Genomic DNA, 19,000 nt, shown 5'->3' with positions numbered 1-19,000 from the left:
GCCCCCCCTCCTCCTCTACAGACACGTACACACGCACACTGCTGCTGGTTATGATCCATGACTGACACCATAATCGTATGCTGCTCAGCTGCACGGTGACTCTGTGTTCCTGCGTCCGATAAAAGCACCAAACTCGATGAACGACACTATCCTTATACTCTGTCACTCAGTTTTACGATGCTGTTCAAATTCACTGAACCGAGTGAACACAGCAAACATGCACACTTGTTAATCACTCTTTTGATTGTACAATACCATTTTTTATAGCTTAATTCTTGATTTGAAGAGTTTGTTTATTGAATAAATCCCTCATGTCTTTAGTCTCAGTTTAAGGAAGAGATGAATTAAAATGTATAAATATCCATACTAAGAAGTCTGGGAAATACAAAACCTATGCAGGGCTGTCTTGAGGGCCACTGATAAAAATGTAACCTGTCATGAGAAGAGCAATGATTTATAAAATAACCAACATACTAAACCAAAAATAAAAAGTGTTACCTCACCAGCTTTTAATGCAACTCCTACATTCCTGTTTATACTATTACATTTCTTTGATGTATACATTTTAGGGCTGCAACAAACAATCCCACCCCCTTAATCGATTAGTTTTTTGGGCTTTAAAATGTCCCAAAGTCCAAGGTGAGGTTCTCAAATGTCTTGAGAATGTCTCAAATGTCTCCAAACAACAGTCCACAACCAAAAGATATGTGTCATAAAAGACTAAAGAAACCGGAAAATAATTACCTTTTTAGAAGCTGGAATCAGAGAATTTTGACATATTCTTCTTTAAAAAATGACTCAATGGTTGGCAGCTAATCAGTTTATTGACTAATCATTGCAGCTCTGGTTCATATTTAAATACCCAGCCTGCACAGTCTACTAGTATTTACCCTTTGCTATAGCTATATTAATTAGAACTTTTGTCAACAATCACATTTGATAAATATTCCTTTTATTTTTATTATTTACTCTAAAACTTTTAGGCGTCCCCACATATTTATGCAGGTACTATAAGATGACAAAGATGGCTGGCAATAAGAGGCCTGCGTTTCCAAGCAACCATGCTGAAAACAGGAAGATAATGAAGTAATGTGGCCATGGTGCAGCAGAGTACACTGACTCTGCTGTTTGCATATACCCCCCCCCCCCTCTCCCCCATCATCTTAGGCCTGCTCCCTCCTAACTTGAACTTGATGCAGTGAGAAATGTAGATGAGTTTATATATTTTTTTTTATCTTGATGTGTGTCATTTACATATAGTTATGAGATGATCTGCCAGCAGAGATGTATGGTAATGGTGCTGCAACAGATCATATTAGGGCTTTTTGCACCTGGGTCACTCTTCTGTTTTCTCCTGTGAATGATTGCTTTTCAAAGTCAAGTTAAACTGCTTTTGAAGGAAAAGTCAAATTAAGGGTCCACCTGAGCAGACCGAAAATAAGAAATGTATTTAATTTGAGCACTCTTCATTGATCTATTAGTTACTATTGAGAGACCAACGTGTCCCTGCACAAGATTGATCATTTGAGGCTCTTAACATCATGTTGAGCCTGTGGACCTTCGTGCGTCAGGTGCTTTGGCTAATAATTGATAGATGTAGAGAGGCGGCGTGTGGTGGGTTCACAGCTGGCTGGTTGTGTTCCACAGCCCGCAGTTGAGTCACTGAAAAAAGCCTCCAAGCATGGTTAAGTGAAGACCCGAGGCCAGTATTCACAGGCACCATGAGTGGTCTGCTCGCCCTTTTGATTTTTCTCACCTTCACATGTGGGGCCGCAAAGCCCAATGCTGGTTTGAAAACATGGGGTCGCTTCAGTAAATTACCTTACCCGGGTGACAAGGCTTTCCTCTACGATACCTTCCCCGACGACTTCATGTGGGCGGTGGGCACGGCGGCGTACCAGGTGGAGGGCGCGTTTGAGAAGGATGGCAAGGGTCTCTCCATTTGGGACACTTTTACGCGCGGTGGGAACCGGATGGCCACGGGGGACGTGGGCAGCGACAGCTACCACAACATCCACGCTGACATCCGAGCTATCAAGCAGCTTGGGGTCAAACACTACAGGTTCTCCCTGTCCTGGTCGAGGATATTCCCCAACGGGACCCGCGGGAGTTACAACGAAATCGGCACCAACTACTACCGGATGCTCATTAAGAGGCTGAAGGAGATCCGTGTGCAGCCGGTGGTGACCCTCTATCACTGGGACCTGCCGGATCACCTCCAGCAGAGCCTCGGCGGCTGGAGCAACCCGGAGCTTGTGGGGATATTCAAGGACTACGCCGATTTCTGTTTCCTGACTTTCGGGGATGATGTGAAGTATTGGATCACTATTGATAATCCGTTTGTGGTGGCGCGGCACGGGTATGGGACCGGAGTGGTCGCTCCTGGGATTAAGAACGACCCTGATCTTCCATTTCGGGTTGGACACAACCTTCTCAAGGTCAGAAAAGTCGGATTTTGTTTCTTTTTATATCTTTCTTTTTTCCTTGTCAACTCAGAAATATTTGCAGCTTTAATTTAGTGTCTGTGAAAGTCATAATAATGTCCTCCCTTATCAGAGAGAAATATTTAAATACAAACATTAGCCTTTAGTGTTTTGTTGTCTTACATTTTGTGGTGGAAGAAGTATTAATAATTTACTTGAGTGAATGTAGGAACATCACAGCGTTTTACAATGTCAATTTTACAGAAGTTAAAATATAGTAAAGTAAAATAAAATACATTAAAAGCATTGTGCGGAATGGCCCTTTTAAGGTGTTAAATTCTTATTGCACACTTTGGATGATTAGGACTGATCCATAACATTATTGGTGTTACACCTTTCATACAAAAATGCAGGATGTTTCATACTTAAAGAAAAAAGGAAAATAAAATAAACATGTAAATGTACATAAGGTGGAATAGAAAACCCACTTAATAATATTACTGAACATAAGATAAAGTAAAAATATGGTACATGGAATGAATACCTCATTTGTGGTAATAAAAACGAAGGTATATCACCATGTGTACACAATCTGTAAATTGGGCCTAGGTCTTTGACGCCATAAGCAAACAGAAACCCATTTTCCCAACAGACTCAGACTCACCATTGGTCTTGATTAACCAAAAGAAACCCAGAACATCTACCCGTCATGTTATTGGTGTAGCAAGTGGACAAAACTTGATAAATAGTTGAATGGTTTCATCTATAACAGTGCATTTGATGTTTTTTATAAAGTGAAAAAGAAGTGCAAAGTGGAAATATTCAATAATGTATTTCAGTCATTTAATATTTCAGTATTACTTACACAAAGGTGCAATACAAATAAAGTTTGACTCATTGGTTTTCTTCATTGATCCTTATCACACCTTAACTTCTACTACATACACTGTTTTATACATCTGTCTCTCTCTCTCCTCCAGGCTCATGCAGCTGCATGGCATCTTTATGACCGTCACTACCGACGACGGCAGCAGGGCAAGCTGTCCATGGCACTTGCCTCTCACTGGATCAAGCCCAGTCGCACACGTCTGGAAAGCCTGCGAGAGTGCCAGTGCTCTCTGGACCACGTCCTGGGCTGGTTCGCCCGTCCGCTTTTCACAGATGGAGACTATCCTCCCTGCATGAAGAAGAGGCTGGGCTCACGGCTGCCCTCCTTCACCCAGGAGGAGAGGGAGCACGTGAAGGGGACGGCTGACTTCTTTGCCCTCTCACACGGAGCTGCCCTGAGCTTCCAGCTTATCAACGACAGCCTGAAGTTTGGACAGAATGAGGATCTGGACCTGAGGATGTTGCTCTACTGGGTCAACGCTGAGTACGACAAGCCACCCATCTTTGTGGTGCAGAGTGGGTGGTAGGTTTAGATGTTGTGTTGATTTGTCTCCAAGTCTGTGATATTCCTGTGTGTTCTCCTATGGTTCTGCTGTCTGCTGTGTTGTGGATCGTGTCTCATTTTGAAAGCTTCTCACACAGGTACGTCCTCGGCAACACGAAGACAGAAGACCCAAAACACATGTACTACTTCAAGAGATTCATCGCTGGGGCACTTAAATGTGAGTGATGAGCATAAACATGAAACATTTCACATAAAGCTGGAAGTGAGGAAAAGCAATGCAAGCTGATGTCTTCACACTGAGCTCAAATCTGTCTGTTTTTTGCTCTCCAGCGATCGTCATAGATGGAGTGAATGTGATCGGATACACAGCCTGGTCTCTGATAGACGGCTTTGAGTGGCACAGAGAGTACGGGATACGACAGGGACTTTACTATGTTGACTTCAACACTCCTGACATGAAGAGGGAGCCAAAGACGTCTGCCACCTTTTACAGGTGTTCACATGTTGCAGTGTCATCAGTATTGTTTGTGACGAGGAAGTCAAAATGCAAATATCTGTTGATTTTGTCTGATAATTACAAAACTAATTCACAACAGCTTAGTTCCTCTATTTGTCTACCACGCATAAATCATTGACAGCTATAGTAAAAGGAGCTGATGGTTGCCTCAGTTGAAAAGTATGAAAAGGGGAGAAATCTGCTCCCTTCATTCACCACAAGTGTTATTAGACATCACTGAGTGTTACATATTAACTTTATCCATCAGATATTGCTCTATAATTGTCACATTTGAACTAGACTATAGATATCACTACACTAGATTGTATATATTAGTCTGAATACTGACAGAAAAGGCTTAATTATGTTTTAAATACAGATGCGATGACCAAAACATTGAGCAACCTTTCTGAAATTGTTCTGTATATTGTAAATAGCATGAAATTATTATAAATCTTTATATGTATGAACACTATATGCAACTAGTTTCTAAATGTGGGCAGTGTAGTGCGAATCAACCACAGTTATGGTTCTATGTTTAGTCTTTTTGGCACATTTAATGTTGCCTTACTATTACTGAGATAGTTTCACTCACAGCAAAGCTCCTCCTGAAATGATGATTATTGTTTTTTTCCTAAAGAAATGTCATCCAGAGGAATGGTTTCCCTGAGCTCCCAGAAAACAGACCAGCACAAGGAGTCTTCCCGTGTGATTTTGCCTGGGGCGTGTCTGCTAACTCCATACAGGTAGGTAGGGTGGAGAGTGTGTATACTGTATTTGTGGAGGGATTTGGGGGGTTTACAGAGGACCATAGTGCAGAGGTTGGATAATAATAACCGAGGATACTTCCGTAGAAATAGAGGAATGTGAGAAAACATTAACTATGTATTAACTTCAGAGATTCAGTAAAAGCCCAAATCATTTTTGGTGAAGTGTTGTTACCTCTGCAAAAGCAAAAGAAAACATGTTTCACTTTAATTCTGTTTGTTATTCAGGACTTAAGTCATATTTGTTATTATTTCATTCTCCTTGTCTGAGTTACATTATTTTGAACCTGCAGTTTTCATGGTGAAAGTCCAGTTCAGAATCAGTCACGACAATGAATACTCTCTTAATCATAAACCACGTAACCTCACACACTCTGCCTGCTGAGCTAAACAGGGACTGACTGCTTTTATCAATTTGCCCCATTGGCCTTTATTTGCATTTGCATGTTTACACTGGTTTTCTCTTTATGTCGTAGGTGGAGACCACGCCCAGCCAGTTTGCAGACCCCAGTGTTTATTTGTGGAACATCTCCAACAACGGGGAGCTGATGAGGCTAAAAGGCCTCAGTGCACCACCTTTACGCCGAACCACACACTGCGCTGATTACGCCACCATCCGACAACAGGTGGGTCTGTCTACTAGTGGGACATTTAGCCAATTTAGCCTGAAATATAAGTACAGTTAAAGGGCCTGGGTGGGAAAAAATAACCTATCAAGCACATTTGACAGTGTTCATCAGCTGAGGGAAGAAGAAAAAAACACCACTCTGCACATAGATCTTCTCACTGTTCTCTAATAATTATACCTTCATGTAAACCTTTTTTCACACAGTGTACATATTTGTGAAATAATGAAGGTCTACAATAAAATGAGAAACCCCACAAAGGAACAGTGTGCTACAGTCATTAATCAACATTCCAGTCAAAAAGACTTGTGTGAAAGGCTCTGTAATTTTCTTGTAACTTTCTTTCTTTAGGTGAAAGACATCAAGGAGGTGGGTGTAAATCACTTCCACTTCTTTCTGAATTGGTCAGCTGTGGTTCCCTCAGGTGACGTGGCTCGACCCAACACCACCCTGCTGGGCTACTACCGCTGCTTCACCCGCCAGCTGCTGCAGGCCAACATCACGCCCGTGGTGACTCTCTGGCACCACACTCACTTGCACAGCAGCCTGCCGGCACCGCTACTGCACAAGTGGCTGAACAGGTCTGATCGAGTGACCCGAACTGTGACCAGTTTCTCATTTCAGTTTGAATTGCACATACTATACATGAACGCTGAGCAAGCTTTATGACATTTATAATTCGGAAATCTCCTCAATACCCAGAACAAACTAGCCATCCCTATGATGAACAGTTTATTACAATTTATGGTAATTCACAAACGTTCTGATGTTAAAGTAAACATACAGTGATGTTTGAGAGAACAATCTGTCCCAGTTACTACAAATATGAAGCCATCTTTTATTGCCTGCTGCCATGGTATCATCTGACATATGCAGAGAGATAACGCTAAGCCCAGCAATCACAATATTTGAAATCTCATTGATAATTAAACTGTTTTATGTAATGGCATTTTCAGCTTTATTGACACAATATTTAGTGTTGATATGATGGAAATCTGGTAGGCCATAATTACATTTAGTGTTCTGGGTGTTACAGCAAATAGAAACAGATCTCCTGAGATTTTAGCATGTTTTTAAAAATGATTTATTTCCCAATCTGCTAAGTTGGATTCTTGTGACATAAACATTGCTTTGTAATATATGTTTGTTATATATTTGACTTGTTTCTCAGGAAGACTCCAGAGGCCTTCGCAGACTACGCCAGACTCTGTTACAGAGAACTAGGTGCCCACGTGAAGATATGGATCACCCTGAATGAGCCTAATGATGACAGTGTGAGCTACCAGGATGCCCATCAGATGCTGCGGGCGCACGCTCTGGCCTGGCGCGCATATGACCGCGAGTTCAGACACGCACAAGGAGGACAGGTAAACTGAAGTGTTATGTTGAGTTTTTTCATCTGTATATTTTTCTGCCTCTAAGTGTTACTCTTAATCTGCAAGATCCTCGTTCTTTATTTTAGAAACATTTGTTGCATTAAGCAGTCTTTGTTGTTTGCACTTGGCAGCACAGGGATGTCTTTTTATTGGATTTTCTGCTTCGCTGAGGAAATCTGTGCAGGATTTGTTTTTTTTGTCTGTACTCCCATGTTGGTTTTTCTCACTGCTTGCTACTTCAGCTACTTCTGTTTATTCCAAATAAATGATTCTTTCTGATGTGAGTAATATAAAATGAGCCAGAGAATTTCACCATGGCTGCCTTTGACAATATATTTTTAACAGTAAATATAGTAAATGTAAAGGCTCTCAGGTTCAGGTTGAATCAATTCAGTGAACAGGAGAATGAAAATGTCACAAATGTCACAGATGATCACCTGTACTGCCACATTTTGCGTTGTGTCTTAGGTGTCTCTGGCTCTGCACATGGATTGGGTGGAGCCGGCTTTTTCATTCAGTCGTGAAGATGTAGAACCGGCTAAAAGGGTTTTGGACTTCCGTGTCGGCTGGTTTGCTGAGCCGATCTTTGGCAATGGAGACTATCCTCAAGGAATGAGGAGCTGGCTGCGTCAGCTCAACTCACTTGAGTACAACTTCATTCATACTTCAAACGTCTTATGTATAATGTATGTATTATGTATCTTATGTATTAAATGCTATTTTTTCTGTGTGTTTTTCTGCAGCCTTCCAGTGTTCAATGAGGAGGACAGACAGCTGGTGAAGGGGACATATGACTTCTTTGCCATCAGCCACTTCAGCACCGAGCTGGTGACTCATGCCAAGGAAGACTCGTAAGATGAAACATTCTGCTTCTGCAATTTCTCCACATTAAAGGTGCTACCAGGAAGATTTCGACATTAATATATCATTGCAAGTTTGATGGCCGTAATGTCCGATGAGAATAAAAGAAGGTGAGATATTTTATGCAGTTTTGTGGGATTCACTGGAATTCACAAAGGAAGCCTTTCCAAACAAAACTGCTTTATCAACAAAAATAACTTCAACCTCTCCTCTCATCATCAAAACAAACCTCAAGCTGGTTGACCAGAAACAAATTCAAAACAGGAAGTGATGGGGTGTATGGGAAATGTGGTCTTGTGAAACATCATTGCATCATGCATTCAAGTGAAATTACACAATGAAGAAAGCAAACCACTATCATTTGCCAACAAACATAATTGCAAAGAATTTTCAAATGTTCTACATGAAAGTGGAGGCAAACTATTTTCCCAATTCTTATCTCCATGCCTGCAGGTACACCTACATAGCAAAGCTGGAGGTCCAACACATGAGAGACACCACGTGGATTAGGTCCCCCAGGCCTGTTGTGCCCTGGGGCCTGAGAAAGGCCCTCAACTGGGTGAGAGTGGAGGGATCTGTATCATTGCTTGTTTGATGGCTGGTTGTAATGCTAACTTATGTCTTGCAGTCTTGTTCTATTATGTTACTGTTTCTCTATATAGGTGTTTTCATATTCAGTTAAACACAACTCGAGTACATTTTTGTTTCAGTGTAATAAACTCTCATGGAGAAAGAAACTCACATTTCCATTCTGCTGTGTTAGGTGAGGGAGCATTACTGTGACGTGCCAGTTTACGTGATGGCCAATGGGGTCCAGGAAGACCCAGCCCGCTTCAAAGACAGCCTGAGAGTCTACTACCTGTACAACTACATCAATGAGGCGCTGAAAGGTGAGACTGTTTGTACTGGATTTTATTGAACTGATGTAACACAACTGAGCTGATTATTGTGTGTACTAAGTGATTAATCCTTGGTAGAACTTTTTTCCCTTACTGGTCAACAACTTTCATCATCTTTGCCTCTGCAGAGCTTAATTATTAGACAGGTATTTAGGTCACTGACTCCTGAATAGTCAGCTGCCTCAGATGCACTCTCACATGTAAATATAAACACAGATACACACTTTACGATCAATTGTTGAGTCAAGGTTATTTGTGCAGCAGTTACCTGTCCTAAAGTTTATTAGGTTACACTCAGTGAAGACCTTTGCCTGCAGTTTCAGACGGTTACGTGCGCTACTGTAGCTTTGTTGAGTGTTGTAATGTGTGTGGTCAACACTAACTGGCAACCATCCACAGAAAACAGTTTGAGCCTAAAATACATCATCAACAACACATGAGGCATTTACTTATGCTGCTTTATGAGATCTTTGAATTATTCCAGCTAAATGTTACTTATAAGGCAAAATTTGTGTCTATTTATGGCGAAAATAAACACATAAAAAAGAATGACACATTCTGATAAATACCTAGTAGTTGCCATTTAGTCAAACCAACATTATAATTATAAGCCATTTTCTATTCACTGAGAAATACATTTTAGTAATTACCAGACACTAGTTACTCTCCACCGCTGCATACTGTAACTACTTTTTTAATCTACAAACAGAAGCTTTCTGTTTTTTTTCTGCTGTCACTGACCCAACCAATGAAAATCAATCTTAACAAGTTCATGTTCTTCTTTCCTGCCTCAGCATACACTCTGGATGGCGTTAACCTGAAGGGTTACTTTGCTTATGCCCTGAGTGACCAGAGGGACCCTGGGTTCGGTTTGTACGGCCAGGTCCACGAAGAGGTCATCGTCAAGGCCTCGGTATCCAACTATCGCAACATCATCCAGTTCAACGGCTTCCCCATTCCAGGAGCCGCACCTCAGCAGTGCCCTCACTCGCCCCAGCCCTGCCTGGGCTGCCAGGTGCTGGTCAAGAGGCCCGTGGTGGGCTTCCTGACTCTGGTGGGCTCAGGGGTACTTATCACCCTGGGCCTCATCATCTACTACACAGCCAAGAAACACAAGGAGTGTTACTGATGAACATGGAGCTTTTTCTTCTTAAATAATGACTGTTGAGAAAAAGAAAATGTAGAGGTCGGTCTTGATGTCAGTTTTACATTTTAGTGCTTCTTTTGAACTTTTTGTTAAATGAAGTCTGAATTAGGAAAGTGGTTCAATCATCTTCACATCTAGTATTACTGCCGTTATGTAAAATTGATGTAAATATGTTATAAAACCTGCTAGCTACCTTTTACAGTTTATAAACCCATAATTGTCACAATATAACAGACTAATGTGGATTAGCGGTTTTATAAATGACTAAAGAGTCAAAGCTTAACCCTCCTTCCACTAAGGCTTAGACATTGAGAAGATAAAACAAGAAAAAGGACAATTTAAGTACCTGAACCACAATCACCAAGGAAGCTCCATAGACTATTTACATTTTAGGTTTTCTTAATGCGACTGCATTGAGGGAGATTTGACAGCCACCAAGATAGTCTGACTAATAAAGGAATATCTTATTTTATAGTTTTGCAGTCATTGAGATGCCAAACAGACTGGACACTCATGGCAATTTATAAAAAACACAACTTCATATCATTGTGGTTATTTTGACTAGGTTGTACAGTTTTGTGACTATAATGAGTATTTGTTTATCTGTGATTAGTGCTCAAATTAATACATTTGCTTTAACAAACAGGTAAAAAAATAAACTAAAAAAAAAACATCAGCTGGGAACCTCTGTTGCATGTCAGTCTGTTTGTATGGTCTATGGACTAAAGAAAAAATAAAATAAGAAAAGAGCTTTTGGTCCAGTCACCATCATCAAAAAAAAGAGCAAAACTCATTCCTGTGTAGAATTAGCATTACTGTACTTGTACCCTTAGTGCCAGACTATTGTCAGATAGCACCTTAAGGCAGTGTCAGTTTGGTCAGATATCCACAGAGGAACACCACACTTTGTAAACAAGACATTTATTTTATTATTATGATCTACATTTTTACAAATTATGACCTACTCACGCCACTATCAAACTGCTCTTAAGTATCTTACACCACTGGATCAACAATTCAAAGTTTACACATTTTATAAAGAGCCAAGTTGGTGAGGTGAAATAAGTCATTATCACCATAATAGTCACTGATAAAAGTTGTTAGTGAGAAAAAGTGACATATCAGTAAGAGCTGTTGAACCTCATCGGGAAAAGTATCTGAGTTTAAGTCCATTCAGATTCAAAACATCATGGCATCCAAACCATCTTCCATGAACTTCTTGTAGATTGCCATGAACTTGGCTGTGAAGGCCTCCAGGTGGTAGATAGCTTTGCTGCCCAGCTGTAGTCTGTGTTCGTAGTAAGCTGCCATGTGGGCCACTTCTGTCTTCAGGTGACCATCGCAGTTATTCAGCAACTCTCTGACCAGACCCTGTTAGAGAATTACACGAGGATAGTTAGTAATTAAATCATGATTACTCTACCTCAGAAGTTCATAGGAGGTGAGGTGTAGTAAACAGTACCTTCATGATGATGTCAGGAGGGATGCAGTGAGTCAGCAGCTCGTACAGCCGGGCTCGGACCTCCAACAACCTGGAACAGAAAAAGACAAGGACTCAGCATTAAAATATCTCTACAAATCCGATTCACTTCTCTCTCATCGCCTCACTTACCTCTGAGGGCTCTGCTGGCTGACGATGGCATTTGCCGTTTCTCTGAGGTAAACCTCCCAGTCCGTCTCTGGGACGTCTTGATCCACTGAGAATGGATACCTGGAGAAGGTTGACACAGGCTGAATAAGCAGATACTTTTAAAAGATGGTTGCTCATGTATAGGAAGAAGAATGATGATAAGGTTTGTGCACACTTACTGCTGCACTCTACAGGCCTCACACATCAAAAGGGCTTTGCGAAGGTTGCGGCCAGACTTCTCACTAATTTGCTTGGCTAGCTCAGGTGGGAGAAGCAGACCCTCCTTCTTACAGACTGATGTTAAAACGTTACAAACCTGCCAAACAGGAAAAAAACGAGATTAAAAAACATTTCATGCACACTAATACACTATTTTAACATTATTACTAAAGAATAAACTAAACCACCTCTTCTGTGCTAGGCAGAGGAACTCTGATGGCCAGACAACGGCTCCGAATGGGCCCGATCACTTTGGAGGTGGAATTAGAGTAGAGGATGAGACGGCAGGTGGCCATGTACTTTTCCATTGTACGACGCAATGCATGCTGGGCATCCTTTGTGAGCCTGTCCACCTCTGTGAGCAATACGACTGAGAACGAAAGTGTGCCAGTTACTACAGAGGGAAAGCTGATTCATAAAAGGGAATAATGATCTTCCCATGATTTGTAATGTTTTCAATTGATGACTAAGTTAAGCATCCATTTCTGAGAGGAGGCCTTTATCCTGTTAGGACAGTCGCTCTAAAACATGGTTGAGCTGGTAAAGAGGGACGTATGTGTCTTTCCTACCTTTAAACTCTCTCTGGGTGCTTGACTGGATCTGCTGAGATTGAGCCACCGTTTTAATCAGCTCTTGAATCACCACACGGTCCTGGTTTCCTGCGTCACTGTACGACAGAATGGAAATGCTTAAGTCACATAATATATGTGATTTTTATTCCTTAGCTCAACCATAGTTTAAAAAGTTAGTTAAAAAATACATTAATACCATCTGAAATGTAGTGAAGCAGAAGTATGAAGTAGCAAAAGATGAAAAGTACAAGTACATCCAAACTGTACTTGAGTAAATGAACTTTACCTTGGGTTTACTTCCAAGTGGTAGTTGCTGGCTATTGTGTTGATCTCGATTTTTTTCTTTGAGGGAGCCTGGAGACAAAAACACAAAATTGCAATGTAACTAAGCCTAAATGTATGTGTGTAGAAGTGTGTGTGGATGTTTAGGTAAACTGTACTGCTTGACTGATTCACTGTCAGTAACAATAGTCAAAAGTGCAACATGTGTATGTTTTCCATAAAGTCTAGCTTAAGTTGTGATGGCACACAGTCTCTGATGCTGCAGAAATCTGCTGATTCTCAGAGTGATGAGTTTGTTCTATTTTAAGGGCACACCAATATTCATTTACGCATGATTTTAGACCGTAGTAAACTAATGAAGACTGAGCAGAGATGTCCGGAGAAACTGCAGGTGTGTAGTGGAGTATTTCAATATTGGCCCTCTCACCACGATGGTCTGATGCTCTATGCGAAGCTTCTCCACCCCAGCGCCATACAGCTCCCTCAGCAGGCACATGATGCGGGTCTTCTTCCCTGCGCCTGATGGTCCGTACACCAACAAGTGCGGAAAGTCGCCACCTTGAACCTGAAACAAACAAACATTCACAAAGAAGGTTTTGGTTGATAGTTAAGAGACTCCCATTGGACTACACAGCTGTGCCTTGACCATCACTGAACATTTTGGAGTAAAGTGTTGCTTGACAAAAACTTTAATAGTTAGACTACATTCACAAAAATCTCCTCATGTAATAAATTATTTTAACTATTAGGTATTTGCATTGCACCAATCTAATTTTCCTCAGTAGCAGAATCATCGATTGTTGTTTGTTTTTCATGTAAAAATGCAGAAAACTGTGAAATATGCCTTTTTCATTAGTCCAAGATGACACCATGAAATGTCTTGTTTTAGGTGACCAACAGCCCCAAAACAAAGATATTCAGTTAACTACTGTATAGGGCAAAGAAACCTCACATTTGCTATGTTAAAAACTAAGAACAGTCGACATTTTTGTTGGAGAAATGACTTTATGATTAATCAATTATCAAAATAGTAATCGTTTCAGCTCCACAAGCAATCATGACACTCAAGACCACGCAGAGCTGAACCGTTTAATCTATTAGTTGTTCCAGAGATAATTATTTGGCAAATGTGAACATTTGTTGGTTTGGAGTCAAACAAAACACAATTTGAGTTGATTATGAACGTTTTGACTTTAGAAAGTAGTGGTCAGATCCTTCAATGATCCCTTTTAGATGCAGGTTTGATTCATAGCACCTTTCAGCTGACATTCACATCTCAGTGGAGGTTATTTATTATTTATTAGTGTGTGTGTGTGTGTGTGTGTGTGTGTGTTTTATGGTGTTATACATTTTTTGTGTACTGTGAATGCAATGTATATATTGTTTGTTGTCTGTGTAAATTGATTTGGTGGCAAATATAGTTATCTAGTCTGAACAGCAGCTTGGTAATAATTGATCAACACAAGGTTTGTTTATAGTCCATTAAACCTGAGAAACTGTGAAGAAGACCAAGAGACGTGGCTGAAAGCGTTGTAAACCTTGCGTTGAGTATGTTTTATCTGGGAATTGAAGTTGTTTGGCCTTTTATTGATCAAATGATCACTCGAGGATGAAAACAACACTGTGGGTCATGTTAATGACGCTACCCTGAAGCAAGTGATATGACGGATATTACTTCCTCTAACAAACTAACTTCAAATGATATTTACACTCAACTAAATGAATAAAGTTATCACAGACTGACCAGCACAGGCAATCATTTCTATTAGTAACACAAGCTAAAGAAGCTAACTAATAGTCGGGATAAAGTTTCTCTCACCAGGCTTTTGAGCTGAGATGCTTGATCTTTATGATAGTCGAGTTTCCCGAGAGAAGTCGGTCGATATTTATCCACCCACAAACTCATCTTGTTATGAATTTAGAGGCTGTTATGTGTTAGTGTTGAGGACAGACAACCTGCAGCTAACTCTCTGATATCCCGCGAAATATCATTCACAAACCCGCGCTGCTACGTCCTCTGCAGCTACGGCGACTCAAATGGGACAAACATACTGCAGGAAATCACAGTGAGTTTGCAAAGGCTGTACCATGCTGGAGAACAGGTGCTACTCGTCGGTAAGGTACACCATACACACAGCAGCCCTGTAGCTGGTAATGACAGGCTGTTCTTGAATGCATTTATCAGACTGCTGTATAATGACTTAAGCTGGTTTTCATACAGTTTTAAACACTTCTCATAGCTTTATTCTGCAGTGCAGTCATGTTGAAGGGACATAGCTTCATATTATAAAGCTTGTTCTTTTAACCCTGAAGTAACATGATATTGGTACTGAATCACAGAATAGGCTGTCGCTCTATACTACATTAGTCAGAACCGAAATCTATATATATATATATATATATATATATATATATATATATATCTTATATTGCTCCTTAGACTTGGAGCAATCTGCAAACAGCCTTAAAATTAGATTACCACTACAGCTGTTCAAAGGCATTATCTCAGACCTTATTCTAAATGTTTTTAACGTTACTGTAATCTTATCTGTTTACATGTATGTATTCATCGTTTTATTTTATTTTATGTTTCTTTTGTTTTGCCTAATATTGTATTACTGTTATTCTTTTTTAAGGTCAAGGTCAAGGTGCTTGACACCATTGTAAATGAGGATACTTCCTCAATGTTCTTTCGAGGTAAAAATAAAGGTTAATTATTATAATGTCCTCAGTGTCACAGTCTATAGATAGATAGATAGATAGATACAAGAGGAAAAAACTTAAACAAGGACAATCAAAGCCAGGATAAAACTGTTAAAACAGTATGAAAGATAGCAGCGGCCAATGAAGAGCAAAAATGACGTAATATCCAGCAATACATAATCATAAAGTACTTCATGTCACTGAAAAGCCTCACAGCATCAGGCAAAAACGACCCTCTTAATCGTTCTGTTGGGCATCTTAATTATTGAATTTGCCTCCTCCAGTAGTCCAAAAAGGATGACCTATAGTGTTAATTTTGCATGACCTATGCTATGTTGTTATGTATAGGTATAAGTAAGGATTAGTGCTTATCTCAAAACATACAGCCACAGACAAGACATTGTCTTGTTAGGAGAAAGCCGGAGCGAAGGGCTTAATAGGGACCCAGCAGTTAATTTTGTGCCCGGGGCCCCCTAAGAGGATAACCTGGCCATATGTAAGGACAGTAGAGCAAGGATTGCATCTGCTCTGTTTTGCAGCAGATATGTAGGTGTTTACACTAAAACAGTCTGATACCACCAAGGAATGTGAGACAGTTAATCCCATGCAACAAAAACTAAGTACCACAATGTCACCACAGTGTCATGTCATGCCATAACTAATCAAGATAGTGTGAGCTGGCTCATGGTTTTTGGTGATGCTCATCTTGTGACTGTTATATTGTTATATTGTATACTTGTGGCTTTTCTATAAATTCATTTATTTTTGTATACAGGATTTCAAATCTATCTTATTCTAGGATCACCTTCTTATCAACATTTTGTAGGCATGTATTGTGCATGCCAATGTTTGTTGTCAAAATGAGGTTTTCTGTCATATTTCACACATGATCTACTGCACAGTACAAGATAAAACAGCTTACATAGTGTTGACGTTATTTTTCTGTGGCTATACTTTATGTATACATTTCATGTGCTTTTCTCTCAGTATTTTCCCTCTTGATTGTAGCCTTAAAAAAGACACTATAATAGGTAATTATTGTATTTCTCTTTTTTCTCATATTGTAATATTGTGTCTTTACTTCAGCCGTCATTTCTTCCTTGTTTTCTTTTTCTCTTGCCCGGCTTTTCTTCAACCTGACCCAGATAACTATACCTCTCCATGACAGGAATGTTATACATAGAGGAGCATGTTTCAACAGGTTGGCGTAGCTTGTATTTAAATGCATGTTTGAGTTAAATTAATGTGCATCCATCATCACAGCCGCAATGTGGGACAGTGTCATATCTGGAGCAGGTGGGAGTAGCAGGTGAAGGTTATCAGGTTCCTTCAGGCAACATTACTTTCATAAATATAAGTGAATTCATTAGCATCACTTCTTGTGAATGAGTTTGTTTTGTCCACTCCCTAAATGTTGAATTTTTATAATTCTGTATGATATTTTTAAGACATTTTAAAGAGCCACTTTGCCCTAAAACACAGTGTCACTTATTTCAGTTTGTGGTGCTTATATTGGGAAAATCCTCAACCTTTCATCTCCAAACAATTCGCAACAAGGTAAATGCTAAAGTATAATTATTATAGTTATTTTTGGGAAGATGTAATTTTGCTGAGTTGAAAAAAAGACTGACCTCTGAAAAAATAAACTGAGCTGAACTCCTTTGTATTTGTACAGTATGAATTTCAGCCAGTATCTTTATATCTGAGGCTTTCTAGATAGATAACACAGTAAACTACTCAGTAACTTTACTGATTCTGTGATTGTTGAACTTTTCACATAAATAAAAGACACAGAAAGCAATTTAGATCATCATAACTTCACTCTTGGCTCCAAACAGAAGCCTCCACCTTGACCAGATCTCTTCTTCCCAAGACCTTGAGGGACAAACAGGCCTCAACAGGCAAAATCACATCCTCAATGGGCTTCCCTCCTGACCAAAGACATTCCCTCCCAAAACACAAAAATCAATGTTTGCTGGCAAATGTGTGGAATTCCTCAGTCCATCGGCAGCTTTTTAAGGACCATAAGTCTTGTCTTGTTGATTAAGGCTCAGAGCAGCTTTGCTTTAGTTACAAAAAATATGAGTAGAGAGATTTAGAGAGGATAAGAACACGTTTTAAGCATTACCTCATGTGTTGTCGAGGAATGTTCTCTCAAGTGAAAAATCCTTTGCCTTGGGTGATATTATACAGCAATGAGTGAAAAGCAGGAATGAGGGGAGGAGTGCCACAGAACCCAAGCCTTTTAATCAAGGTCTGCATGTACATCTGAATGTACGCGCAGCTATTTAACTATTTCCTTTTTCTACTAAATGCATACTGTAATTTATCGTTTTTCCCTCTTGGACATGCACGAAGCCTGACTCAAAGCATGTACATTCACATGCACACTCAACATATACTCAATTGCGCTCTCTCTCTCTCTCTCTCTCTCTCTCTCTCTCTCTCTCTCTCTCTCTCTCTCTCTCTCTCTCTCTCTCTCTCTACATACACACACACACACACACACACACACACACACACAGACACACACACGAATAGCTCAAACACCTGCCTGTGGAGCTCCCTGTCTTCTTGCTGAGGTAATGTAGGAGGGAAAAAAGCATTCCTCAGCCCTTTCTTCTTTTCTCCTCCCCTCGCAGCATTTCATATCTTTACTGAAGTAAACTCATTCTTTTCGTGTTATCAGTGTCATACAGCATATAGTATAACAGCGTGACTTGCCTTGGATGGGTACTTCTTTTACTTTCCAGGTTCTTCAGGTTGCTGTGTCGGATGTGTTCTTGGATGACACAACTTCTGTACAAAGACGTCTGGTAAGTTGAAATCTAATGTGCTTCTTTAGAGCATCCTTTAGTTACTTAAATGGTTTTGTCACAGAAGAGGTCAAAGTTACAAATGCCTCTCTGTGCTGATTATTGAGCATCTATTGGGATTCATTCTAAAGCTATTAAGATACTGTACTGTAGTATTTTTTTCTCAGACCAGTTGGCACATTACTCACACAAAAGTAGTGACAAATAGCTCTTTGTTTGTAAGTTTGTAGTAGTGAATGAAACTCTTGTTGGAAAGGATTTGTATAGTTCCATATACTACTGGCTGTGTTTACAATATCATTTTTTCAGGATTTTAAACAATTTCTTAAAGGACACACTTCAGCCTGTTCAAAACACAAAGAAAACATGCCAGGCAAGGAAAGGGTGTGTTGGCTGCAGCCGAAAATATCCACCAGGAAAAAACAAGTGTTTGACAAAAATGCATTTGTCACCAAAAAAGCCCCCTGAAAGCTCCAGAGTGGTACACTGCAGGGTTTCTTTGAAGACAAACTTTGATGATTTGGCATGGGGCAGACACATTTATGATTGTTTTGTCCCAAAATATCCCAATTTAGATTTTAAAAATAGAATCTATTTAAAAATAGATTCTAATTTAGATTCCATAGAATCACATTATTGATACTTTACATTATTTAAAAAGCTGTCATCACATTTGGCATGTTTTTTTTAATTTAAAGTTTACAGCACTTTGAAAGTGTTGCCAGTCAAGTTTAAATCCTAAATTAAATTGTTAAAGTGCCTGCAGGTTTACATTTTTAAAGAGAAAATG

The 19,000-nt window shown here is 39.9% G+C and overlaps 2 protein-coding genes across 2 annotated transcripts; one reads left to right on the top strand and one right to left on the bottom strand.

Moving 5' to 3' along the window:
* The first annotated feature begins 1,624 nt into the window (after positions 1–1,624).
* kl (klotho) lies at positions 1,625–10,710 on the top strand. Its single transcript, XM_053331579.1, has 13 exons — positions 1,625–2,438; positions 3,404–3,834; positions 3,954–4,033; positions 4,147–4,309; positions 4,953–5,058; positions 5,556–5,705; positions 6,057–6,286; positions 6,877–7,072; positions 7,550–7,728; positions 7,825–7,932; positions 8,396–8,501; positions 8,706–8,832; positions 9,636–10,710. Exons 1-13 carry the CDS (start codon positions 1,722–1,724, stop codon positions 9,968–9,970), a joined length of 2,928 nt encoding a protein of 975 aa, XP_053187554.1. The 5' UTR covers positions 1,625–1,721; the 3' UTR covers positions 9,971–10,710.
* A 188-nt stretch (positions 10,711–10,898) lies between these two features.
* rfc3 (replication factor C (activator 1) 3) lies at positions 10,899–14,755 on the bottom strand. The gene is made up of 9 exons (XM_053331651.1): positions 14,511–14,755; positions 13,119–13,256; positions 12,696–12,763; positions 12,407–12,504; positions 12,026–12,207; positions 11,798–11,934; positions 11,601–11,699; positions 11,451–11,520; positions 10,899–11,359 (listed from the first exon to the last, which is right to left on the bottom strand). The coding sequence occupies exons 1-9, from the start codon at positions 14,595–14,597 to the stop codon at positions 11,168–11,170; spliced, it is 1,071 nt and encodes a 356-aa protein (XP_053187626.1). The 5' UTR covers positions 14,598–14,755; the 3' UTR covers positions 10,899–11,167.
* Between the last annotated feature and the right edge of the window lie 4,245 nt (positions 14,756–19,000).

This window comes from Scomber japonicus, chromosome 13 (genome assembly GCF_027409825.1).
Source record: "Scomber japonicus isolate fScoJap1 chromosome 13, fScoJap1.pri, whole genome shotgun sequence".
Lineage (NCBI taxonomy): Eukaryota > Metazoa > Chordata > Actinopteri > Scombriformes > Scombridae > Scomber > Scomber japonicus.
This window is presented reverse-complemented; position numbering and strand designations above follow the sequence as displayed.